The 26,139-nt window shown below is 50.8% G+C and overlaps 2 protein-coding genes across 2 annotated transcripts in view; one reads left to right on the forward strand and one right to left on the reverse strand.

Moving 5' to 3' along the window:
* Window positions 1-13,383, forward strand: part of LOC104839474 (chromosome unknown open reading frame, human C14orf166) — a 13,599-nt gene extending 216 nt beyond the window's left edge. Inside the window, exons 2-8 of the mRNA XM_010579781.1 lie at window positions 947-1,071; window positions 2,615-2,714; window positions 3,923-4,009; window positions 5,139-5,227; window positions 7,923-7,991; window positions 11,740-11,788; window positions 12,511-13,383. Coding sequence (XP_010578083.1) covers window positions 947-1,071; window positions 2,615-2,714; window positions 3,923-4,009; window positions 5,139-5,227; window positions 7,923-7,991; window positions 11,740-11,788; window positions 12,511-12,665 — 674 coding nt within the window. The 3' untranslated portion in view covers window positions 12,666-13,383. The remainder of the gene's footprint in view (window positions 1-946; window positions 1,072-2,614; window positions 2,715-3,922; window positions 4,010-5,138; window positions 5,228-7,922; window positions 7,992-11,739; window positions 11,789-12,510) is intronic.
* Window positions 13,384-13,709: 326 nt separating this feature from the next.
* NID2 (nidogen 2 (osteonidogen)) overlaps window positions 13,710-26,139 on the reverse strand; it is a 28,131-nt gene continuing 15,701 nt past the window's right edge. Inside the window, exons 2-21 of the mRNA XM_010579858.1 lie at window positions 25,469-25,801; window positions 22,299-22,531; window positions 21,618-22,039; window positions 20,842-20,991; window positions 20,517-20,762; window positions 20,080-20,280; window positions 19,728-19,946; window positions 19,226-19,369; window positions 18,719-18,847; window positions 18,480-18,623; window positions 18,268-18,387; window positions 17,936-18,172; window positions 17,509-17,730; window positions 17,177-17,346; window positions 16,268-16,397; window positions 15,890-16,061; window positions 15,195-15,352; window positions 14,795-14,918; window positions 13,889-14,001; window positions 13,710-13,819 (exon numbers count right to left, since the gene is read on the reverse strand). Of these exons, the coding sequence (XP_010578160.1) occupies window positions 13,710-13,819; window positions 13,889-14,001; window positions 14,795-14,918; window positions 15,195-15,352; window positions 15,890-16,061; window positions 16,268-16,397; window positions 17,177-17,346; window positions 17,509-17,730; window positions 17,936-18,172; window positions 18,268-18,387; window positions 18,480-18,623; window positions 18,719-18,847; window positions 19,226-19,369; window positions 19,728-19,946; window positions 20,080-20,280; window positions 20,517-20,762; window positions 20,842-20,991; window positions 21,618-22,039; window positions 22,299-22,531; window positions 25,469-25,801 (3,777 nt within the window). The remainder of the gene's footprint in view (window positions 13,820-13,888; window positions 14,002-14,794; window positions 14,919-15,194; window positions 15,353-15,889; window positions 16,062-16,267; window positions 16,398-17,176; window positions 17,347-17,508; window positions 17,731-17,935; window positions 18,173-18,267; window positions 18,388-18,479; window positions 18,624-18,718; window positions 18,848-19,225; window positions 19,370-19,727; window positions 19,947-20,079; window positions 20,281-20,516; window positions 20,763-20,841; window positions 20,992-21,617; window positions 22,040-22,298; window positions 22,532-25,468; window positions 25,802-26,139) is intronic.

Consider the following 26,139-nt stretch of genomic DNA (forward strand, 5'->3'; position numbering starts at 1 on the left):
CCTTTGCCGTTAACGTTCCTTTTTTCTTTAAGGTTCATTTTGTCAGTGTAGAAGTGTTAAAAGGTCTTACTGAAAACTTTCCTTCGCATGTGTTGTGACCATGTCTCTGTTTCTTAGATCACATTTGATAGAAGTAAGGTACTTCTATCTCTTAGAAGATTCTTTTGAGAAGCAGAAGTATCATTCTTGTCCCTGATAGGGAAAATTATGTTCTTACCCCACTCTGAGATGCAGGAAGATATTAAATTCATTGACTTGGGATATTAAAGCTCATCCAAAGCCAAAATATCCCAGCTGGTTTTTGAGGGGCCAGTGATACCCTACAGCTGTGATCTGCTGTGTCCAGAAATGAATTCTGTCACTAAATCGCAGGTGCAGGCTAATTGCTTTGTCCAGTACGAATATTTTTGTTTGGACTTCAGTCTGTGTATTGTGGAATTCCAGCTTCCAAATAATGAGATGTTGGGTCAACAACCAAGAAGAGTTGAGTCAACAGTGAAGGAAGAAAATGTCTTTGCACAGTCACGAGATGTGTGTGTTGCTCTTTGGAAGAGATGGGGGGGGTTACTGCTACATGTAACGTGTTTGTCCAGATAACGGGGTTAGGAACTGAATTTCTCTACCATTGTTTCACCTTTCTGTCTTCACTCAGTAGGCTATAACTGGGTTCCCAACAGAAACAATCTGTTGGTTGGTGTCTTTTCGTGTAGTCGGTCAGCCATAGCCAATTCGAAGTAACTGGAAAAATGAAGAACACTCAGTGTTGAGTTTTGGTCAGATGTTATCCTGGAATACGTGATTTTAGTGTTAGATGTGTCTGTCTTTATGGTAAAATGTGAAGGGGCTCAGGGGCACCACTGTTTTTATGAATTGGATCAAAACTTAAAGGCTTGCTTTTGCTCTTAAGATATCAGTTAATTCTTGCTTTGTTTACTTCTCCCGACAGATGAAACAGAATTCAGAAATTTTATTGTCTGGCTCGAAGACCAGAAAATCAGACATTACAAGATTGAAGACCGAGGGAATTTAAGAAACATACACAGCGATGACTGGCCCAAATCGTTTGAAAAGGTATTTCATAGTTTCAAACACAATTTTAAATGACGATGTAAATGACAATTAACAGCTGCTCTAGTTGCTGAATGTGAATGACTCTAAATATTTGTCCTGTCTCTGAAGTTTTACATTTCTAGGAATTGAAATGTATTATTGAAGCCAAACTGTAGGACTTAAGATGGTAGAACTGTTTGTACATAATTTTCACTCAGCTTTGTTCTTGCAATAGGCTGGATATCCATCCTAATCTGTTTTTTGCCTGATTTGATTCAGCTCTTAAAGTAGAAGGAAGATTTGACTACAAATACATAGCTTTGTCTGTATTAATGATTCTTATGTACCAAAAGGAAAATGGATTATGCTAATGCAGGCTTTGGAAGCATGTGGCAGAAAGCTACTGCAGTTCGTCTCCGCACGTCTTTGTTATTTCAGATAGATGATTTTCCACTGCTAGTGCAAAGCATGGCAAGCAGCCTTTGTTTTGCAAGTGATGTTTTGAGTGCTCGCGAGTGTTTTGAGTCACCACAGGGCTGTTGAGCTTTTCCTCTTGGTTCCCATTTCCTTTCTCTCCAAACAGCCCCGCGATGAGCTGAAAATGCTGCTCCATAACGCTCAGTGCCCATTCATCTCAGTTTTTTTCCCCTGGAACCACTTGCCTTGCTCACTGCCCAGGAGGACTGTAGTTGCAGTGCTCATGCTTTGCAGGGGGAAGCCTCAAGCATTCTAATATCATGTACATAAATGTACGTGCTATTAGAATTTACTGGCACTGTTGTGGTATTGGTGGTACCTTTCTTGGCTTGGCCAGACTGTCCTTCTCTGTGTGCCTGCCAGGGGATCCCTGCCTGCTAGTGCTCTCCAGCCCCTGGTGCCCTTTCCCTCCATGCTGCTGCTGGAGTAGAGGCTGTGTGGCACTTCTCTCCCTCCAGCAAAGGGGCACAGCAGAATGTGACTATGTCCTGGACTTTGGGATTCTTGGCAGCAGGCTGGGCTGGGTCCTGTGTTATGGCTTCAGAAGAGCAGAGACAGTGTCCCAGCTCCATTTCATCCTCTCTTGTTGTACGCAATCCCTAAGAAAGGGAAAATTACTTCTGCTGCCCCTCGGAATCTTCTGATATCAGTATTGTGAAAGCCTTAGGTAGCATTGCTCCTCCTTCCTGCTTCAGATGGGAAGTTTTTGCTGTAATTCGTTCTCTGTCCTTCTCCTTTCCCTTGCCTCCACTCTACTGTGTAAAATGAACAGAGAGCAAAGAAAGGGGTATTTTGGTTTCTCTGGTTGCAGTCTGACAATGAATAACATGAGTAACATTCATTAAAAAGCAGGTGCCATTACTAAATGGCAGCCTTGAGTTAGCAGTGGATTGGAGTGCTCTAAAATGCCTCGGATGGATCAGATGCCACAGCAGAACATTTCACAATAATGCTTCTTCTTAATAACTGTCTTCTAACAACTGTAAGGTCTGTGGGAAAGTGACTGTTTACAAAACAGTTCTGTGCTCCTAGCTAATTCCTACAGGTCAATAACATCTATTTGTTTTCTTCTCTTTCTACTCTGCAGTATATGAAAGATGTAAACTGTCCTTTCAAAATACAAGAACGACAAGAAACAGTGGACTGGCTTCTCGGCTTAGCGGTTAGGCTCGAGTACGGAGATAATGGTATGGGTGAATACATTTAATATTTCAAAATGATAGGGAAGTGTGGTTTTTCTGTTTAATTTTATGAAGTATTCGTCAGATTAAGATAATGTCAAAAGTATATATTGTTTTCTTTAAAAAATGAAAATACAATTTCATCTGCTTGGTTTTGCACCATATTCAGACGTGAACTGTTTCTCATCAGCTCCTGTGGGACAGTGCAGTAGCTTACTTGCATTTATTACTTTATTTCTGAATATAGCAAAGCACATTGTATGTATTTATACCCTTCTCCCTGTGGGTTTGCCTTTATGAGAACTTACTCTAAAGTGTATTAAATGCATTTTCTTTAGTACTACATTTATTCAAATAAGTTATTCTTAGACCCTTGTTTCACAGGGAGTAGATCCGGAACCCTTGGGAACTAGGGCAAGGTTATGAAAAAGTTGAGTTAAATCTCAACAGTCAGCAGCATTTTCATTTCCTTATAGTAGATACAAATGTAATTACTGGTGGCAAACGTAATAATAGCCAAAGTACTGTTTTCTGTTGTCTTGAATTCCTGCAGGGCTGAGCTCTGCCCAAGGCAGGGATGGGATATACATATCTGCAATCTGTAGAGCTGGTTCTCAGTCCCTCATGATGGAGAAAGTGAGCTGCCTGTGACTCGGGGGTACATGAAGATGGAGGAGCCAGGAGGTCCCATCCTCAAAAGGCTTGAAAAACCCCTGTGTGGATTGTAGATGAATGCTGCAGTCTTTATAAAACAAAGCCTTCACTGGAAATGTTTTACTCGCTGATCAGAACCAACTTCAATCTGTAGTTCTTGAGCTCTGCATGTGCTGCTGATTGAGGCAGAGGGCCAATGCTAGTTGAACTGATGGATTTTAAGAGCAGTAGAACTGTAAGGTACAGCTTGTTCAGCCTTCTGGGATAAAGACTGAAGGAAGAGCCTTAATCAAGAACGTAATGCGCTACGTAGGTGTGGAGCATGCTCTGATGCTGCTTTGGATAGCACATGAGCTCTCTGCAGATGGGAGCTGTTAGGGTAGCTCACTAGAATGCCAGCCTTTGGGGACCTTAGTAGGGAGCCCAGAACATTAGCGTATAAGCCCAGAAGGCTCTTGGGCAATTACCACAACCCAAACATACAGCTATCGCAAACTACAGCTTGGCTCTAAACCTTTTGTCATTAGCTCTAATGGTGTTCACGTTTGCTTCTTTAACAGCTGATAAGTATAAGGATTCTACCCCGGATGGTGCTAAAAACACTGACAATACAGCAAAAAATGCAGAACCGCTGATTAACTTGGATGGTAAGTGTGCAGCAACCTACTGTATGGATGCGTCATATGTGAATGTGTTCCACGGCCTGTATGGTGTTCTTCAGATTTTAAGTTGTTATAATCCTGTAATGCGTACAACTTTTTAAAGCCCCATTTAAATCTTTAGGAATGCAGAGTTCATATATTCTATTACTGCTGGCTGAAACTGCCTCTCTGTGAACAGTGTTTTGAGAGTTATTTTGAGTTCTTTGCCCTTGGCTGCATTCCTACTAAAGGAAAGAGGAACTGCTCCATGTGAATTGCAGGTGTCTGGATGTGCACTGATGCAGAACTTTTCCTGTTAGGAAAAAGGGGAAGGGCAGAGGGGAGAATATTTTGCAGCAGAATGAGATGCCCGGAGACTTGATCAGATATGAGTAAGTTGGGAGGGCTCTTACCAGGCAGTGAGGAAGCAGCTGAAGGGTGTTTACCTTAACAGCTTTGCAGAGAGCTCTGTAAGACATAGTCCTTACTGTGGGTCAGGGTGAAATAGCAAGATACGTTTTGACTATAGGCTCTTAACATATCTTTTAAAAAAAAAAAAAGCTTAAGGAAACATGATGGCAAACCGTTAACTTCAGTACCGTCACGTATTACGTGTTGGCTCAGTCTTCCCCAGCTGTAATTTTCTTGACTGCTAGGCACATTCACAATAAATGGAAGTGGTGGAAAATAGCTACTAAAATTAGCCCTAAATCCCCCAAGTCTTCTCTCGTTGCTCCTTTTACAAAAAGACAGCTAGGAATTGGTCCTACCCTCACCCAGCAAGTACAGTTCTGCTCTGCAGTGGTAGAAGGGTATATAAAAGAGAATACCTTCATGTAACTGGTTTTATTTTCAAAGACTCAACACAGGTTTCCTGTGCTGTAGGACGTACACAATGTGTTTGGCATTGAAAACAATGCTGTTTGTGCTTGGATGGTGTTTTGCAACCTAGTTAGAAGGCACAGTGCACACTTTGATCGCCTTGTAGCCAGACTAAGTGGTTGCTCATTGCTGTGTATCCGCAGCCTTGCCCATCCTTGAGAGAAATCCAATATCATTGAATTAGGAAGCCAATTCTGTCTTCTGGAGCCAGTTAAACTAGCATATATATTTAATGGTGATGATTATTTTACAGTGAATAATCCTGATTTTAAGGCTGGAGTGATGGCTTTAGCTAATCTGCTTCAAATTCAGCGACATGATGATTACTTGGTAATGCTTAAGGTGAGTTTCACTGTTTTCAGACCTCCTTTCTTCCTCCTTTCCCCCAGTGTAATAGCTTGTGGTGCAGAGTTATTGATAACTATGAATTTTTAGGCACAAGTAGAAAGTAAAACTCATCCTGTGTGTGTCTTTTCAAGCAGATAAGAACACAGAATATAAGTTATGGAAATTAATGCAGGGATAATTAACTTGGTAAACAGTTCAATTGTGGCTGAGTTCCTGGAATTCCAACACTGAGAACTGTTCAGAATTTGAAGTGCTCTAGGTTAGCTGAAGTACTGCTTTATGTGTTTTTAATGAACCTCAGAAATGCTGAGGAACACACTCAAAGGAGAAGATTGTATTCCAGTGCTAGAAATTAAGAGAAATTTGAAAACATAGAGGCTAAGTGATGCAGAGGATGTTTTAAAGCAAAACATCCTAGGGAGGGGCCACAGTTAAAAGCTTCCTCCTCCTTTTGGTCCTGTGAACTGTTTACTCCTTGTCATTACTGAAGTCAGTTTAGTTTAGTCTTGACAACTAATCACGACTTTTAAATGCAGTAAATAGGCTAACTGATTTTCTAAAGCACCTTTTTTATGACTTTGGGAAAATTTGTGACTTACTGGCAGATCTCTGTAGTTATCTGTTTTGGGTCGAACCTGTACTGTATTTTTGAAGTACTGTATTTACTGAGACTGTAGCAATCCTGAGTTCCTACCTGATAGTGTCATAGTATGGAAATAAGCTTAGTTTTGCTTGGCACCAAAATAAACTCATTTCACTGAAAAAAACAATAAGGTACATTCATTACAGTAGCTGTGATATTTGCTAAACTTATTTTGGAGGAACTAAATGCTGTGGGTATTGAAGTTTATATAGTGTGTGTAAATCTATAACTGGTATACTTAAACAGTATTATCATGCTAGCCTGGTTTCATAAGGAAATGACGGCCTGCAGTTATCCCATCAACTACTTTCTCATTCTCTCCAGTATGGTATCCTCCTTTGCCTTCCCAATAGCTTTCGGACTCTTCGTCAATCTTTAAAGCGCGGTAGAGATCTCTTATATCAAACCCCTACAAAAAAACCCAACCCAAAACCCTACAAAAATCAGTGAAAAGGGATATCAGGTAGAGAGAGAAGAAACCCTGTGAATGGCGATGTTGAGGATCTGCAGCATGAGCTCAGCTGTTATTAGGCAGACTTCCTTCAGGTCTTCTTACAGGATTGTCTCGAGGCTAGCAAACTTTTTCTGGGTTCATCTGATTTGGTACCAGGAACTCGAAGAGATAGCAGAATGTGTTTTCTGCATAAATACATTTACATTTCTGTCACTATTTCTACATTTCTAGTCTCACTATTTTCAGACAGAAGAGGTTGGACAAAACCACCAGCCTGAATTTTCTTGCTTTTAATTACAGTGAGAATAGATTCCTGCAATGGCAATTCATGTTACATGAACAACAGCAATGCTGGCTTTCAGGCTATGATAGCATTAGAATGCGTCAGTGAAACTCATTAATTCTACACCACAGTAAGCAGGTTTGCAGTGTGCATGTGGAGAATTATGATCCCTATTCAGGCTTCGACACTCAGGAGTGGATGCTTAGGGAAGGCTAAACTGTGCAAGTGTGCCACCGACATCTGGCCAGACATTGGCCAGAGTGAGCAGAGAGATATTTGGAGTCCCATTTTATTAATTTAAATCTGGCAAGTTGATCAGAAAGCATCTGTGTATCACAGTTGGATATCCTTTTTCTGATGCAAAAGGCACTCAAAATTTTCTTATACAAGGTCTGGTTTCACTGCTGGAATTTAAAGTTAAACTCCTCATCAAATCACTCTTTTGTCCAGGCTACTCCCTTCAGTTAGAAAGATTTCTAGAAGTATTCAGTGGCAACTTTCTAGTACCATTTCAACTTTAATCATGACCAAAACTGGGAGAAATCTTTGGGGAGAGACATGAAGCACTAAGACTGCTTCTGTCACATTTGGCTGCTCATCAGGAAAAGTCTGAGGAATGTGTTTGACAGACCCAGTTCTTTCTGGTGGAAGTCTGCCTGCATGGTATTCATTCAGTTATTTTTAGAGGCATTTACAGCTGTAGGTATCAGTAACTGATATCTCTGATCTGATTTCATGCTATGTGCTGGAGCCAGTAGAAACAGATGAGCAGCAGGATTGTTAAAATTGAGGCTGTTCTTGTTCCTGTGTCTAAGAATAATTCCTTTCTGTTCTCAGTCTTTTTAAAACCTGGGTGGGTAGCGTTGCTCCAGGTTTCTCTGCATGTGGGAGATGGTTCAGCACCTACTAAAAGGTGCTGATAGCAGGATTTCCTTCCTGAAGAAGCTGTATTGCAGCGGCATTAAAGATGTGCAATCTCAGAAAAATAAAAATGGTGCTGCTGTACTGTTCCTAGTACCTTGCAGTTTCTGGCCCAGTAGTGGCAGAAATTAAGTTTAATGTCCTTGTCTCTTCTGGTTAAGCTGCCTTCCTGCGGCCAAAGAGACTACACCTGTGTAAGATACTACTTGCAAAGAATAACGCTATTTGAAAAGATTTAAGGACTGAAAGAGTTTTCCAAAAAGTCTTTCACAAAGCTGTGGGTTTGAGGTTATGCTAGGTTATAATGTTGGCTCCTTTTCCCTTAGAATTGCCGAGAAATACATCAAGACATAAATTAATTACTCTCACCTTTAAATGTTTCCTCTAGGCAATTCGCATTTTGGTTCAAGAGCGCTTGACACAGGACGCCATAGCGAAGGCCAGTCAGTCCAAGGAGGTTTGTATATATGCTGCATGAGTCTAGTGTTAATTATTCCATATCAAGTAAAGAAGTGTAAGTGTAAATGTCTGCCATCTCAGTCAAAACCAGTTCTGTTTAAACACTTCGTTTAGGAGCGTGGTGGAAACTTGCTTTATCTTCGCTGTCCTGATTCTGCAAGACCCAGAGGATTATGGAGAGCTCTTTTTGTTTCAGATGAATACAAACATATGTACCTGTGTGATATATCATGTAAATAGCTGTTCCCCTATCTTAAGTTATTTGCTAGAGGTTACCCCTACTGTTCAGTGCAGCATGTCTACAGTATGAGAAGAAATGTATGACCTGGCTTTTCCTTGGAATTCGCAGCATTGGCTGTGTAAACAGGTTGAAACTTTCCTTGTATGGAGTGTTTTGCTTCATACGTACACCTCGTACGTGTTTGAGGGCGGGGATGTTGGACATCCAACTCCTTCCTCCCCCTCACCCCCTTCCCCAAAAAGAGGTGGTGAAGGAAACTTCTGCACTTAAACCTCAGATTTTGCAGAATTATTTTCTAACCACAAGCTGTCGTGTTTGTAAGATGTTCCAGGGGATGACTGTGGTTTTTCAGATTGGCGGTTCTTAAACATCGCAGTTCTCCAGTTCTTCTCTCTGGCATTTGGCGCAGCAGCTGCTGGCACTGGGTCTTGGGCACAGCTAAGGAAGGCAGCCTCTCCTGCCCTGCAGGTGTATGTTGAGAAGTGTCCCTGCTAAAGTGACTGGATCTGGTCAAAGAGCGCAAGTCCCTTCATCTTTTCTGGCAGCTGCTCAGAACAGTCCAGGCTTTATTTATTATCATAACACTGCTTACGGTGTTTACTAAGTGGCAATTGCAGGTGCTCTGAGTTGCAGTGCAGTAAGTGCCAGAAGCGTTGGAACAGTAAATCAAAGCTTTGGTCTTGTATATCCATAAAACGATTAAAAGAGCAGGAAAATACGAAAGCAGCTGAGACCGCTGTAGTCATTTTAGGTTCAGTAACTAATGTTAATAAAAAGCTGCTTTTAGCTGTTGTTTACATAGCTGTGCAGCTGACATGCAGGGATCAAAATGGGGTTTTCTGTGTGTTTGGCAGAACTAGCTTCTGTGAAGAACAGTGAATTTTTTTCATGACAAAGTGTTCTTCATATTTGATAGGTTCTCAAAGTGTGGTCAAGTCTGAGGTTGAAATGTCAGCATGTCACTGAATGTGATATATGGCATTGGGAGTGTATTCTCATTAGGGGTGCTAAATTTCAAGTGGGGTGGAGAAAAGGGAGCACATTGGAGGCAGGAAAACAGCTTTATCTATGCCAACAGTGATCATCAACATTGTAATGTACCAGATGAATGAAGAAAATACCTTAAAAGCAGAGGGGATAGCTGGGTTGCAGGATAGAAGGAGAGGAAAAATAAACCTCTGCTTCTGATTTTGGCTGGCTTGCTAATGGTCAAAATACTAGCCACTGACACTTTGTATATTAAGCCTTGTGCTTGGCAACAGGTTATAAATGTCTCCTGCATGGTGGATGACTTAATATACAAAATGTCATGAGTTGCATTCTTGACAATATCAAGGTAGAGTGGGGAAAAGATAAAATAGATACAGAAATGTTCTCTGACAGAAGGATATGTATGAGGACTATGCTGAGGAAGCTTACACTGCTGCACTTGTGGTTTAAATGTATCAAATAAAATGAGATTTATTTGTTGGTTTGTCAAGGTACGGTTTTCAAGGTAAGACGCGACACTTTTCTTTTTTAGATTATATTTTGAATGGCTGGCAATTCAATGTGCTCGGTGTCTAGACAGGATTTAGATTTATACCAGCGGATTCATCGGCTGTCCTTCTGGGCTTTCCTTGCCTGATGAGTGTATCCTAGGTAGGATCAAGTACAACAAATGCCCTTCAGGATCACTTTAAGGATGCTCCCAAAGGCTATACCTGGGGCATAGTTGAAAGCACAACAAAGTGGGTACATTTTACCCCTACTCCGAAATCCAGAAACTTTTTTTTCCTCTCACTCCCCGGGAATTGAGCTTTACTGTTGACGCTTCCAGTTACAGGGGAGATGGTTGCAGTGGTCAGGTCCATTACAAGTGTTTTGTGCAGCAATTTCAAATTATATTTTTGGGGAATGATGCTGTGAGATGAAGTAGTCTGTGTAGTTACAGATTTAAAGGTGCTCTTCATTTCATTCCCTGTTTGAAGCTGCTGTGCAAATGAGCATGTGCTTGTTGTAGTTGTAGCAGCAGTGGGTGCCTGTACAGCCCAGCGCCTGCTGTGAGACTGCTGCTATGGGCTGTGGGGCTTGGGAAAGGCCAGTCTACTGCTCTGTTAAAGACAGCTTCCACCAGCCAAAAAGGAGCTAACATACTGGGGGGTGGGAGGAAGACGGGGAGGGTAATGCTGTGCTACCAGGGTGTCTCAAATACAACTTCTGAAGCTGCCACTGTGGTCACTCAGCATTGGGGGTGCCTGAAGTGGCTGTGGGGAATTCATCCACAAAGAACCGGCTGAATCAATGTTTTGCTGCTCGTGTGGCTCTGAGAACACACTAGGGTGGCAATGAGCTCTTTGCAGCCTTAAGTATAAACCTGATTTCTTAAAAAGTATATGTATGAAGTCTGATATTGCTGGAATCTGTCTGAAGTGGCATTCTTATCAACGAGCAGGTTAGATTTTAACAATGGAGATGTATTTTTAAGATTGCAGTTGAACATCCATTTTATTGTAAAGGCCATGGAAAAGAACCACTTTCTGAAAGAGGGGTAATTTTAATGAGTTACAGTCACCATTTTGTCTTTAGTTTGTGTTTTGATCAGCTCAGAGTTTTTCTATGTGTATATAAAAGCCTTTGAAACAAATCCTCACTGTTTAGAAGGTTTACAGCCCCATCGTTGTAGAAACTAATGGTATCGAACTTGAATGTTTTTGTTGTGCCAAATGCAAGGCATTTGGCAAATGTGCCAAGGCAAATGTTGAAAAAAGTTCCAGAGGTAGTAAAAGCAAATTCTAAGATTTGCATTGTTTAAATCTAATTTTATGTGCATGTTGAAACATGGTGAGTGAGTATTTAGCATGACTGCTCCTCCACAGCTGGAGAGAGTAAGAGAAAGAGAGCAGTGCTTATAAATGACCACTAATAAGACTTTTCCTTGTACTGTCTTAATAGAGCAAGTGTTTAGAAAATTGGATGTTTAGCTTTATTCCTAAGCTTAAGACTTGAGAAAACACTTCTGGGGATGTTGATGGAAGTTGGAAGTTCAGTGCTTGAAAAACTAGCTTGATTTTCTTTATTTTTGCAACTCCTTCAAATCATCCAGTGCTTTGAAAACAGCAGCTGTTTGAAGGGAATAGTTTCTCAGAAAGCCTAGTTTGTGCATGCTTTTTGTTTGTCCGGGTAGTGTTGTTGCTGGATTGGGTGTTCTCTCGCAGTACTGTTGTTAGCCTTTTAAGGATTGAATGTGGGCAGTTGTGTATCCAATGGGTTTCGCTTGACAAGTAGGGGGATTATTAAGCATGAAGAGTTTTCTTTATTGATACTCTGGGTTTTGATGTTTCAGGACACAAAGGCAGTTGTGTGCAATCAAGCATGATGACTTTTCAAAGTTGTCACATGTCTATATAAGCAAAACTCAAGTGTCCTCTCCTCTAGAGTTACCTGCTGTAGTACTTGATTTTGTTTTCCAAACATGCAAAATGACATTTCCAATTGTATTTGAACATGCTTTTTCTTTTTAAAGGGTTTGCCTGTTGCTTTAGAAAAGCACATTCTTGGTTTTGACACCGGAGGTAAGCAGTTCTCTTAATGTTACTTTTAAATAGTGATGTTTGACTTATGACAAAGTATATTACTGTCAAATACGTAGCTAATGCGTACAGTAAAAAAGCCTGTGGTGGAGAGAATTGCTCCCTCCTAGCTTGTTATTTACGAGCACTCCTGAGCATTTTGTCTTGGAACAGAAAAGCATAAATCTTAGCTGTGGAATATGTTGTTTTAGAGTAATGTTTAAATAACAGCTTTTAATGGCAGCCACGTTTGCAAGTGGAAGGAATGCTTCTCGCTACTGTTGTCTTGTAAATCTTGCTTCTACCAGCAGAGGACCTCTGTGCTGCTTTTGTGTGTTTTAGCTGCATAATTTACCTAAAAGCTAATCGGAGGCAGCGCAAGTTGGCATGACCTGATAGATTATTTTGTAAGCAATAGCCTGATGACCTGGGACTCCACTAGTCTGGCTTCACTTTTGCCCCATGTACACCTAAGTTATTACTTGAAATGCTTCATACTGACCCCACTTGGCTGTGGATTACTGCGAGGGCTGCAGGAAGCCTGAGCGAGGTTTTGCAGAGCACCGTGTCCCTCTCTAGCAGCAGGGAAGGTTGTTTCCTATTTCAAGTATGAAAACCACAAGCATGAATGAAGCGCAGAGCATTAACTTAGATTAGGCTTTTCTTAAGACCTTCCTGTCAGATGAAAATGACTGATATGACTTCTCTTTCTGCAACTCACTCAGATGCTGTTCTCAATGAAGCTGCCCAAATTCTCCGACTGCTGCATATAGAGGAGCTCCGAGAGCTGCAAACAAAAATTAACGAAGCAATTGTAGCAGTTCAGGCGATTATTGCTGATCCCAAGACGGACCACAGACTGGGGAAAGTTGGGAGATGAACAGATAAAGGCTTTTAGTCTCTTGTGTACTTAGTACAATTAGGAACTACGTACAACTCTGTACAACTCTGGCATGCAGTTTGAAATGGTATTACTTTACTGTTTTGAAAGAAAGCAGGAAATTGAATTCTGACTTCTAATGAGTTACCATTTTTCTTTAAATAAATGAAGTTGGGGAAAATAGACAAATTGTTCTGATTAACTCTGAGTTGGCAAATACGTCTTTTTCATTGTGTTTGGCTTTGTGTTGAGAAGGGAGTGTTACATAAAGGCTCTGCAGATTCCTCTTTTGCTGAGGTCCTGCCATATGAACAGCTCGCTCCTGGCTTGCTTGCTGCTTCTCCACAGTCTACCCTGCAACTGAAATATTTACATCCAAAGGGAAACTTATAACAACCATTTTATTCAATTATTGAAGTAACCTAGAAAAAGTGAAGCATTACAACATAAATGGTATTTCTGAACATGTATTGGTCTACATTGGGTAGGTCTATGAAGGCACTTAGAAGAACCAACAAGCATGAACAGATCAATTCTAGCATATTCTTCTAATATAAATACTAAAAGACATGCATTGAGGCAGTGGTGAAAATACAGAATTCTCTCCTGGAAAAACTTCAATGCCTTTGCCATATCATGTAACTGTTCTGCACACTTTTGGAGCACACAGTGTCTCTGTCTTCAGGGCTGTAGATTACTTAGACCCAGCAAGATACTGCATGCAAAGCTCCCCATAGGCACTTATTTTTTGGATAAAAGGACCTGTTGGTCAGATTGTCAAAACTATTAAAAATTAATCCATTCTTCTTCCAATAAAATAAAACATTTGAGTAAGAAAGCTACATTTTAAATTTGCTTGCATAGGCAAGAGTTTGAGTAATGGCCTAAGATTCACAGGACCATTCTTTTTTGTCATATATCAATGTTTTCCACTTTTTAAAAAAATACAGTAGTAAAGACTTGAGGTATAACTTCAAAAATACTTGATCATCTTTTGCAGGAAAGTAGGTCGCTTCATTGGCCTTGGTTAAGGGCTTTCTCCCCTTAGTTGTATGCAGTGACAGTTTTCTGGGTCTGAAGTTCTTTTGGGTGCAAAGATTGATGTTTCTCGAAGTAGCAGTTACTATTTCCTTGCTGCATAAAGAATTGGATATCTTTAGCATGTCAAGCACATAACAGCTGTCAGACAATCAAGAGGGGGTGGATTTTGTTGTGTGTTTTACCTCCAGGGCAGTAAGGATAAACTGCAGTTATTCCATAGAGATGTGATCGCTGCTCTGGAAGATACTCATCAGTAAAGGAGCCAGTTTCTTTATCAATAGCTATCACACCGTCCCTGGTGATAAAAGGGGGAGAAGTGCTTTACTCATCTATGAAACTTGGGGTTTTTTCCCCCACCTACATGCATTTAAGAACAGAGGCAGCTAATAGGATTGATCTGAACACCTGCAGAACAAGTGGAAAGAAATTTGCCCCATAAGATCTATATCCAGCTCCTTCAGTGCCTTTCTCTTTGGTGATGCAGAGTCACAGAGACAGCCTTCCAAGGAGAGCTTATCTCCCTGAGAGTCTCCTCCAAGTGTGGCAAGCACTTAAGTGTTTGTTGTAATCTGCTGAGATTTGATTGAAGTTTTGAGAGCTTCCAGCTGGAGTGGGAATGGAGGCGAGTTCCTGAGGCCGAAGGCCTTGGGGGGTGGGGGAGAGGGAACAACTGAGGACAGAATCTTTTCTTTGACTTAATCTAGATTTAGAAACTTGTGCCAAGTTTTATTTAAAGAAAAGAAAAAACAGCAAAAAGCCACCACTCTTTCTGTCCCTCCCAGGAAGCTGGGGCTGTTTCTAAACAACTGTCCTGTGCTGAGATTTACAAGCGGGAGTTGCTGAACGTGGCACTGCAGGAGACCCAAGAGAGGGCTCTGGTGAGGTGCCAGGACTCGGGACCGGAGAGCAGGCTGGGGACAGCGTTTGTTTTTCCTCCCTCTGGCTCAAAGCCCCTCCAAGCTGCTCGCTAGCACGACTGGGGCAGGGAGTAGGGGAGGCTGGCTCCTGGCCGCTGAGGGGAGCGGAGCCCTAGGAACTGCTAGCTCAGCATTCCGGGCCACGGGAGGGAGCAGGTTTTCTTTCCTTACCGTCTCCAGTCCGTGTGGTAGAAGTGATTGGCATAACTGATGATGCTGAAAGGGTAGTTGAGGTTGTTCTGTATGATGCGCCGCCCTGCGCCATCAGGAAATACGCACTCCAGGTGCTTTGTTCCTTTTCAAACACAAGACAGTTACTAGGTCACAAAAAACCCCCCACCAAACGTATTCTTTGTATTCACCAAATTTTGAAACGGCTTCTCAGCCTAAGGATGTAGAAGCAACTCATGCCATGAGCCCCCCCTTGACCCCGTCACACCAAATCCTTTGGGGCAGGACAGTGGAAAGGGGCAGAGAAGCCCACAGGTAGCAATGGGCTAAAGACAGATAGAGCTGGTTTTCCCCTCGAGGCTTAGTCTGTCGTAGTCTGGTCCGTCCTCGGTGAAGTTACCTGCGTCTGCCCAACAGAGCAGCTTGGAGAAGGGGTCGAACGTCAGGCCGTTGGGCAAGCCGATGTCCTTATTCACCAGGACCCTCCTGTTGGCTCCGTTGACAGTGGAAGTTTCGATTTTGGGTGCTTCACGATTCCAGTCCGTCCAATAAAGGTTGCTTGGGAAATAATTGTATAATGAACAAACAGGACACACAACAGTAAGGAGTGGTAGGAGATGATAGGCTTTCTCTTTGTTACTGGTTCTTGTCAGCAGAGAGGCCTGGTTTTCCCCTTAATAATGTCTGAAATAAATCTTAATTTGATTTGAAAAAATCTTTAAAAGAAAACTAGAATGATGTCAAACATGTTTACAACCCAAACTGCAGCTCTTAGATGAGGGCGAGTCTTAGGAGTAGCACATTTTGTATCGCAACAGCACCCTAGAGGCACAGCTTGTGTTTTCAAACGCCAGGCGCATTTCAAAGCTTTTAAAAATAATGTACATCCTGATACTGGAACAGCAGGTTTAGCCAAATCCTGAATTATTAAATAAAAGAGGAGGTAGGGAACAGAGCCAATCCCTCCTACGGGGTGTGCAACGTCGGAGAGCTGCTCCCAGGGTCAGGATGCGGCCTTGGCACCACTGCATGTGTCCGACTCTTGCACCTTGCAAAGCCCTGCCTGCAAATCCCTCTGGAAACGCTGCTGCTCACCCTCGGACGGGATCCACCGCAATGGCCCGGGGGTTGACGAGCTCCGTGTCGAAGAGCACCCGCCGCTCCGAGCCGTCCAGCCGGGCTCTCTCGATCTTATCCAGGCCGCTGTCGGTCCAGAACATGGCTCGGCGCAGGTGGTCCACCGCCAGCCCCTCGGGGCTGATGAGCCCTGCCGGAGGGACAGATGTGGTCAGCGGCTGGGGACGCGCTGCTCCTGGACCCATCACGGTCCCCCGACCCACAGCCAAGGGATGTGAGCGCAGGTGGAGGACCCCCCCGAAGCAGGACAGCCCCAGAGCCGCCGCGATGGGCACAAACTTGGCTTGGACCCGCTGATGTGGCTTTGGGCAAGTGTCACCGGTGATGGGAGCACACCTGAACTGATAACGGTCTCCGGCTCAGCGCCTGGCTCCAGACTCGCCCGGCTTATGGTCCGGCCAGCCACATCAGTCCAATAGATCGTCTTCTCCCGGCAGTCGTAGTCGATCCCCACCACGATGGAGCCCTGCCAGGGTTGGGAGAGGGACATGGAGTGAAATCCTGCCTGGACCATGGCCGAGAGGCTCAGTGAGCACTCTTATCTCTCCAGTCGGCATTGGGAGCTGCCCGGGGCGCTCTGCAAGGTGCAACAATGGGGAATGATGCTCAAATCCCTTTTCCCCAGCAAAACCCAACACCGATGGGCTCCTACCGCTCACCCCCCCAGCTGAACCCTGCAGCAGAGGTTTTTTAGGCCAGCTGTCGCAGGCACACACCCACGTCCAGATGGGTGTAAAAAACCCTTCGGCTCAAGGAGCGACTGCTCCAACAGCAAAGCCGGCCCGAGGAATGACCTTCAGGCTGGGGAAAGGGAATTCTTGGCGAGGTGTTTCAGTTCCCCAGGGTGCAGGGAGGGTCACGGCCCAGCTTTTAGCGTTCCTCTCCCTCGGTCTGGCCTGGCTGGAGATGCACGTGGCCATGCTCCAAGAGGAGTCCGAGGAAGGGAAAAGGCAAGTTTGCAGTAGAGATGTGCCTGCTCTTTGCAGGCAGCCCCTTATCCGTGACCTGCCCCTCTACAGGGGGGATACAGCTGGAGGAAGAGGTGAGAGCGTTCTTCCTCCATCTCAGCACCCAGGCAGCCCTCAACCTTCAAGCAGTGACCCCTCAAACCATCGCAGCTCAGACAAGAGTGGTCCAGGGAGATGCGAAACGCGGAGTCGCAGCCTCAGCCCGTCCCTAACTCACTCCCTCCGGTGGTCTCGCACCCCCCCCCACCCGGCCCCGGCGCTGGAGATGATACTGTACATGGAGGGAGAGCAGGGTCTTCGCCTCCTCCTTCTGCAACCGCGTGCCGTTGAGGGGGAGGTAGCCGATTTGCTGTCCCTGAGCGTAGAGCAGAAAGGTCCCCGTGGCCGGTGGGGACACGTCGGGCCGGGGCGAGGGCCGGACGCTGGGCGGCGCGACGCTGGGGAGACCTGGTGCCGTAATGGCGGGGATGGAGACAACGACAGGGAGAGAGATGGCTCGGGGAGCATCGGCCCCTCGGCTCTGCACCCGAGCGGGAGCGGGGTACAGCACCAGGAGGCTGTGCTGTGCTAGACAAGAGGGGTGTCACGCTTGGGGTGCCGAGGTCTTACATGGTGGGGTGCTGCCAGGCTCCGAGCGTGTCCCCTGGATCTCCCTGCCACTCTCGTCCACGCACCAGCAGTACCCGCTGTCCCCGTGGCACTGCAGCGGGGTGAAGTCTCCCCCGGCGTCGCACTGCGGCACGTACTGGTCGCTGCGGGGGCTGCCCCCGTAGTGCTCCAGTAAGCTCTGCCGCCAGCGTTCGCACATGGTGCGGGGCCGCTCTGTGGGCTCTGGCACAGGGAGGGTGGCAGTCACCCCCCCCGTGATGGACCCCGTGGGCAAGCTTGGGGAACTCGGGGCTTTGCTGGAGCCCCGGGTCCCCCTCTCCTTGGTGGGTGCCCCTCCATGCTAAGCATGCCGGAGGGGCACCACGGGACTGGGGTGCTATGGGGAGGGGATGGCACCCCGCCCCCCGCCACTCCCCCAAGCACTGACCTGGGGTCCCGCAGCGAGGCGGCGTGCTGCCCGGAGCCGTCCGAGTGCCGGCGATCTCCTGCCCTTCGGCATCCACGCACCAGCAGTACCCGGTGCTGCCGTGGCATTGCAGGGGCCGGTACCGACCCTCCTCGTCGCACTGGGGCACGTGCCCGTCGCCCACGGGCGAGGGTCCCGGCAGCGATGCCCGTGGGTACAGCCGCTCGTGCTGGCAGGGCGTCAGCCGCTGCGTGCTCCCTTCCGCCGTCGGGAGAGCCAAAGCAACAGCAGAGTGAGGATGGAGGAAGGCACCCCAGGCAAAACCAGCATGGCGGCGAACTGGGCAGCCTTACCGTGCGCGCACTGGAAGCCATCGCCCTCGTAGCCGGGCCGGCACCGGCAGGAGAAGGAGCCTGGCGTGTTGTAGCAGACGGCGGCCGGGTGGCAAGGGTTTTCGGCACACTCATCCACGTCTGTGCACGGGGAGGATGGGGATCAGCAGGGATGGAGAACCCCGGCGGCTGCCCGGTACGGTCACCCCATGGTCCCTCCCGCTCCCCCGTACCGGAGCAGTCGATGCCGTCGCCGGCGTACCCGGGGAGGCACTCGCAGGTGGGATGGCCGCCAGCGTGGGACAGGCAGCGTGCCCGGTCCCCCGGCGCGCAGGGATGGGTCCCGTCCTCGCAGGGGTTGCTCGCCGGTGCCAACGCTGTGGGGACACGGAGGGTGAGGGGGTGGCGGGGGGGGGCGAGCCCCGTGGGGCACAGGAGCGGGGGGACCCCGAACTGCGGGTCCGGCACTTACGCACGCACGCCTGCCCGTCCTCCGCCGGCCGGTACCCGCCGCGGCACTCGCACCGGTAGCTGCCCGGCACGTTCAGGCAGACGGTGAAGGGGCCGCACTGGCTCAGGCCCCCCGCGCACTCATCGATGTCTAGAGGAAGGGAGAGACGCCAGGCACCCCGGCGGTGGTGGGACACCCCCATTTTTGGGATCTGGCTGCTCCTGGCCCGGGGAGGGGGATAACCTGCCCCGTGCTGCCTGTACCATGGCTACCACTTCCTCCATCCCCGCAATTGCTCCTGGAGCGCTTCCCCGGGTGCCCCCAGCACCCTGCCTCAGTTCCCCCCCACAATTCACCCATATTCTTGGTGCAGCTCCGGGACCTCTTGAGACCGTGGGTGCTGCGATGCTGTGGCACGTCCCAGCACCCCAAACGGCAGCGGCCACCATGGTGCCCCATAGGGGATGGATGGGGGGCACCAGCCCCCCCGCCACCACCCCCTCGCACCCACCTGCAGCCCCCGCTCACCTCGGCAGCCCCGTCCGTCCGTGCGGTACCCGGCCGCGCACTCGCACGTGTACTCCATCCCCGCGCCGGGCTGGCAGCGCGCCGTGGCCTCGCACGCGTGCGTGTTGTCATGGCACGGGTTCACCAAGGGATTCTCAGCATTGTCTGCAGGCAAAGGGGGGTGTTAGTGGGGGGGGGGAAGACCTGGGAGACACGGGGAGTGGGGAACGACCGTTCCCACTTATATCTGACATAGGCATCACCGCTGCGCCGCAGCACCCTCATCCCACGCAGGGACCCGTGGCACCTAGTGTGACCCCCCGCTGCAGTCCCCCCCCACATCCCAGAAGCGCTACGGCTCAAGCTGCTCAGAAAAAAAAAACAAACCCAAACCTCTTTTGGCTGTTTTTGGGCAAAGCGAGCATGCTGCAGCTTTGGGAGCGGGCGGGAGACAGCAGCATCCCCCGGCGAGGGCTGGCAGCACCCTGGGGTGGGCACCCCCGGGGTGGGTGCTGGAGCTTACCCGGTGCCAAGCCGATGCGAGCGGCCAGGGCGTAGCGCAGGACGTGTTCCTGGCCGTCGTAGAGGGCGAAGGCACGTGCCACGCTCAGCCGCTGCCGGGCGGGCAGGCGGGCGTACGGGCAGCCGGCGAAGGTGATGTTCTGGCGCAGGCGGTAGGACAAGGTCTGGTTGGTGGTCCCCGCCACCAGGACGTAATCCCGCTGAGCGGAGGATGTCACAGCTGCCGGATGGTGAGAAAATCCCCCCCCGCCGGGGATGGGGGAGAAGCAGCTTTAGCGTCGATGTCTCTCGGATGTTGGGAACCGCGGTGGGGTGCGAGAAACCGAACCCCGGGGCTGAGAACGGGCTCTTACCTGAGCTGGAGTAGTGGTAGAGCTCCTTGTAGGGAGTGATGTGGACGGTGACGTTCTCCGGGAGAAATGGCACCTGGCCCTGGATGTGTGTCTTCAGGCTTAAGTAATTGTCCGGCCCCAGCCCCTCGGCCGTCTGAGTGATGTGGACCGTCTCCTCTCCGGGGTGGAAGGTCACCTCCAGGCTCTGGGTGAATTCGGCGCCTGGGCAGGAAAAGGAAACAGGCCGCATTTGGTTGTAGGATTTTTAGGGAATACCTCCCCAAAGCACACCCACGAGGGCTCACAGCAGGGAGGTGACAGCCAGCTGAACCCAGGGAGGTGATCGGAGGAGGCGTGGGGATGCCCCGAACCCCCCATCACCTCCCAGTGCCACCCCAGCAGGAGCCGTGTCCCTCGGAGCAACGGGACTCGGTGGCACATCCCACCTCCCCGCTTACCGGTGATGCTGAAGCCGTTCTCGGAGCCAGGCTCCTCCACGGCGAAGAGCCAGGCGAAGAACCCGCCGATGGGCAGGAGGGGCAGGAGGGCACGGGCAGCGGGCTGGGGCACCCCGCTGATGGCCGTGTAGGCTCGGCCGTCGCTGCCCACGATGTAAGCGTGCAGGTCGACATCCTGGAAGCGGACGGACGCCCTTCCCACCGTCAGGCTCCCGCTCACCTTCCCGTTGAGGCGATGCACGGCCCCTGGGCAGGGAGACGGGCACCCCTGGCAGCGGCCACCCAGGCAGGGGGTACCCGTCCCCCCGCCGCCCGAACCGCGTACCTTCGGGCAGGCATTGCCGTCCGTTGCCGTAGTAGGTGGCCCGGCAGTGGCAGCAGATGCCGGTGGCGTAGTCGGTGCAGAAGGCGTGCGGGGAGCAGCGCCCGTGGTGCCGGGCGCACGTCTCCTGGCTGGCCGCGCTGTAGGTGAACACTGGGGCCATAGGGGAAAGGGTTGGGGACACGGTGACAAAGCCACCCCTCACGGAGCTGGGGGGTGGCCACCTTGCCTCCTCGGCCCCAAAAACATCGCGGGGAGACAGGCCAGCTGGCAGCAGCGGTTCCCAAGAAAGCCGCCCGGGATGCATAGGGGAGGCTGAGGGGTTTGAACCTGTTGCCTGATTTCAGGCAGATCTGACAGAAGGCGAGAGATCGAGTTCCTGCGTATTTTTGGGAGACAGCCGGACGGGGATGGGGCTTTGCTCCCCCCAGGCACGTGCCACGGCGGCTCCGCAGCTGGCTTGGTGATGGGGGGGGGCGGCAGGGCCAACCCTGGTCCCACACCGTCCCCTCGATCTTCCCTCCCTTGCAATGTGAGGTAGAGCAGCGACAAACCCAGCGGGCAGGGACGTATGGCTCCGGCAGCCCCTTGGCAGCAGGATTTGGCTGGGAAGAGAGGAGCTGGAAGGGCAGCAGCTTTGCAGGAGCGATGCCAGCCCACACTAGCTCCAGCCCCAGCTGCTCGGGAAAAGATGAGCTTCCAGCAAAGAGGCCTTTTTTAGGGAGCCACCCGCCACGAGACATCCCCATTCGGTCATCGGAGGGGCTGCGGCCACTCACCGTCAGGGTTAAAATGCACATCTTCCTCCACGCCGACACCGTGATGCCCAGAGCTGTAGGAAGAAGGGTTGGCGGAGTAGCTCTGCCGGGCACCACCATCTCCATCAGGATGCAGCCGGCGGCTCCGTTCCTGCCCCGGGGATGCGGGCAGCCCCTCGGGGACGATACCCGGTGCATGGTGTCCGTGGTCGGGATGCGGTGACGTGGCCTCCGAGCCGTGCTGCGCCTGCAGCTCCATGGACGCGTGGTCGGCACGGCTGTAGAGCGCGCGGTTGTAGTCGCCGGTGCCGGGGCCGTGATGCACGGGGCTCTGCGGCACACCGGGGCCGGATTCCCCGCCGCCCCCCGGTTCCACGTGATCCAGGGGGGCCACGCTGCCCACGTGGAAGACCCACACGCCGGGTACCCCCGCGTTGCTCTCCCTGCAGGACAGCAGCACGCATGTACGTCCATCACAGCCACGGTGGGAAACCCACCCCAAAGGTACCGACCCCGCTTCACACCACCCCTCCCAGGACCCCAAATGCAGCTCCCGTGCACGTGGGGCTGAGCCCCCCGATTCAGCCCATCACCCCCAACTTGCTCCCCTGATTCTTCCAGCCTTTAAAAGGCTCTGGGGGCTGGGAGAAGGTGACCCTGCTCCCCCTGCCTGCCCCGCACAGCCCCCCCGGTACCACGCACCGCTCCAGGTGCCTCAAAGCCTGCTCACTGCTGGCCAGGCTGTGGAAAAGCCCGTCCCTCTTCGGATCGTCGCCGTCCCCCCGGCTGAAGCCCACCCTGGCTGGCAGCTCCAGCTGGACGTTGTAGGATTCTTTGGGCCGTGTCCCCAGGAACTGGAGGCCACCGTCGGGGTAGAGGAAGATGGCGTAAGTGTCCTCATCATCGTAGGCTATGACCGCCTGGAAGGTGTTGAGCTGCCAAAAGGAGAGCAGGACAGACGGACGTCATGGAGGGGCAGGATCCCAGCAGAGGACCGAGACAGGGAAGGGGACCGGGGATGCCACAGCCACCTCCCCGCACACAGCAGTGCACATAAGCACCCCAAAAGAACCCTCCATCGGCCTGGAGACAACTCCTGGGGAAGAACAGGAGCAGGGGCTGCTCGTGCATGGCCAAACCCCAGTGCAACGTGCGGGGAAGTTGCTCAGCATCCTCCACGGGAGCCCGTGACAAAGCCAGGACACCGCCTCTCAGCTGCATCGGTGCAGGAGTGTCCCTTGGAGCTGTCACACAGGGAGGTGACAGCCCTGTCCCATGCCCAGGAGCATCCCAGGCCATGTAACCCACGCACTGGTTTGGCGTGCTGCAGCCCGGGAACCCCTCGCTCCCATCCTGCCCCTCACACCAGCAAGCCCCCCTCCATCCCATCAGCACCGGAGGAAAACCTGCACTTCCCCGCTTCCCCCCCCGAGAACAATTTTAGCTTGGTTTCCTCAGGAAAAAACATGCACGTGCTCCCGCCTTCCCCACACCCATACGTCCCGCTATAGGCACGCTGGCTGCCTGCCGTGCCAGCCCTGCGAGCCTTGGGACCGCGCCAGCCCCGAGCGAGGCTGCTCAGGGAGCGGGACCGCTGCAATAACCCACGGACGGGCAGGCTGCGGAGTGAGCACAACCCTTACGAGCCACCGGAGAATCCCCACGAGCATCACGGTCACCTCGAATGCAGAGAAACCAACGCTTGCGGCATTTGGGCCAGCCCCCCCACCCCACCCCACATAGGTCCTGCTCTCCGAATAAATAAATATAAGCACACAGCAGCAACCCTTCCCCACGAGCTGCCGGCAGCAGCAAGTGGGGAACAGTGACCAAGCGAAGGAAAAATGATTAAACTCCCGGTTTCACCCCCAGAGCAGCGGGCAGAAGGGGGGGGGGGCTCTCCCCACCCCCCCCCCCCACCCAGCCCTGCCTGTCCCTGCAGCGCCAGCCCCAATTTTGGGGCGCAGGGCCCCCGGGGCATCACAGGGTTTCCCGTCGGCCCCGTGGGATATAAAGAGCCTTGTTGTGCGCATCGCACACTCGGGCATTCAGAGACCCCGTGCGAAGGCGGCCAAAAAGTTTGGGGGGAGGATAACCCCCCCCCAGGGCCAGATTCCTTCCCCCACGCAGCCGAATTGCTGTGGCAGCTGCAAGACTCTTTTTGCCTTGCGGTGGGCGGCGAAGGGGGGGACCCGGTGGTGGGTGACACCGATGCGCTGGCATCATGGGACGCAGGGCAGAAAGCGAAGGAGGGGGGGGCAGCCCCGGCTTGTGGCCGGCTGCTCCCGGCAAGGAGCTGCAAAGGGCAAATTCCAGCCCAAAGGACAATTTTTGCTCCCGCAGAAGCAGGGTCAGCTCTCGTCCCAGCCCTGGAAAGTGTCACTGCGGGGACTAAGAGCGTGTCCCCAAGGAGACGGAGGGGACAGGGGGCTGCCGGCAGCGCTGCCAGACCTCCTGGCCACGCAGGACCCCCAAGGCAGGGGATTGGGGAGCCTCAAACCCCCCCCAGCCTTAACCCAGATTTCTGCTTTTGAGGCTCAAAAAGGATGAACCTCTCCAAAGATGGGGGGTAAAGGCTTCAAGGTCAATGCTGGTTCTGAGAAGCGGGAGGGCAGTGTTTCAATAAATGGCATATTTGGTAAGGAAAAAAGTGGCGTTTGGGGAGTTTTTTAGCAGTTTTGGTTAAGGGGGAGTTCAGCAAAGCCCAGGCACAAGCTGCATTGCAGTACATCTTGAATGAAATGTTCCCTGGAGCCGCTCGTCTCCAAGCAAGTCCGGTTTCATTTTAAAACCTGATCCAACTACTCAGAGAAGGAAAAAAAAAACAATTGGGAAGAGAAGAGGAGGCTGCGTTTTTGATGGCTGCGAGGTCGCTGCGAGGCCCCTGATGGCATCTCTTCAGCTGCTTTCCCAAGTTTTAAATTAGAGGAAAAAATGTGCGTTGTTTCCTTCCAAACCTCGGTTTCTTCCCCTGCTTGGCCACTGCTCTCAGCAATCCGCTACTGAAGGGCCCCGGAGCGGGGGGACGGCCGGCAGGGACGGCTCCCGGTGGCCCGTGGGGACCCAGTGGCCACTGATGGGTTTTGGAGTCAGCCCACCCCATGGCAGCAAGAGCCTGTCACCCGTTGCACAGCTCTGGGTATTCATCACAAGAGTTTTCCTCTTGCAGCTCTTCATCTTTCAGCTCGTTTCAAGAAGCCCGTCCTGCCGGCAGAGCATCACCGTCACCTCCTCGGCACGTCAGCAGCCTAATGTGACGGCTCCGGCCCCAGCAGCACATAGCGGTTTTTCGGGGAAAGGCAGCGCTGTAGGTCCACCAGGATACACCCACACAGGAGCCTTATCAGCCCGTGGGTGGAAAGCACAGGTCACCTCCCTGACCCAGTGGACCACCTACACGCTTGTTTTCCAGGCACAAAATCAACCCATGATGGAAACTCTGAAGCTGGCAGCGTTAAGCAACGTGCGGACAGAAGGAAGGACCAGCCTCAAGCCACCAGCAAAAGGTCTGGAGCCCGATGGGTGACCTGGGCCGCGGCTTCCCCCGGCCCAGCCCTGCTCTGCAAATGCAGGACCACCGGCACCACAAAGCTTTGCCTGAGAAGCAGGGAGAAGCCTGAGCACCTCCGACCGTGAAGTTGAAGGCAACCTCTAAACCTCTTCTGCCCATCAGCAAAGCCAACAGACCCTCCAACGCCGCAGCTCTGAGCGGAGACGAGAAGCTCCACGTCTCCCCCAACGCTCGTCCAAGGCTGGACCCACCATCCAGCTGCCCAGAAAGAAGAGACCGAGCGTTTTGGGTGCTACGCAAGGAAGACTCATCCTCCCGCGACACGTAGGATGGGCGTCCAACCTCAGCCCATTGGCCTCACCTTCTTGGAGGGCTCGGTGTCCTGCGAGAGCTCCTGGTAGGCGCCCACGTCTTCCCAGGTGGCAACAAACGCGTTGGTGGGCACGAAGGAGCCGGCGGTGCGGGGGAACCCAGCCTGGATGTAGCCCGCGGCCTGGTCCAGCACATCCGGAGAGTTGTCTTGCCGGTAGTAGATGTTCCCTCTGTCACCGGAGGTGTCGAGGTCGGCCAAGAAGGGAGCGACGACGGGGAAGTCTGTGGGGAAATCGTCATCCACGTACTGGGTCTCCCTGGGGAAATCCTGGGTGGAGATGACCCCGTTGGTCCCAACCTGCAGGGAGAGCGGCGCAGGATGCTCAGGAACCGCAGAGGTGCGTCCGCCGCCGGTCGCCCACTGCGTCCCCCCCTCTCCCCGGTGGAGCGGGACACCGGGCTGAGAGCCCTGAGACCGCGTGGCCCCATCCGGCCGGGGAGAAAACAAAGACCTCGGGCTTCTCCGTTCCCCCCCCTGAGAGCTGCAGATCAGGGGCCATCCCAGCTGCAGCCGCCGCTGGCGGAGGGGGGGAAACAGCTGCAAAGGAGAAAGCCTTCTTGTTCCTCCACAGCCGGAGATACCGGGCAGGAGACAGCGGGAGGGGGGAAAAACTGGATGGAGAAAAGGGACGGATGGCGAAAAGACACGTGCGGCGGTGC

This window comes from Haliaeetus leucocephalus, unplaced genomic scaffold (assembly GCF_000737465.1).
Source record: "Haliaeetus leucocephalus isolate CR32 unplaced genomic scaffold, Haliaeetus_leucocephalus-4.0 Scaffold678, whole genome shotgun sequence".
NCBI lineage: Eukaryota > Metazoa > Chordata > Aves > Accipitriformes > Accipitridae > Haliaeetus > Haliaeetus leucocephalus.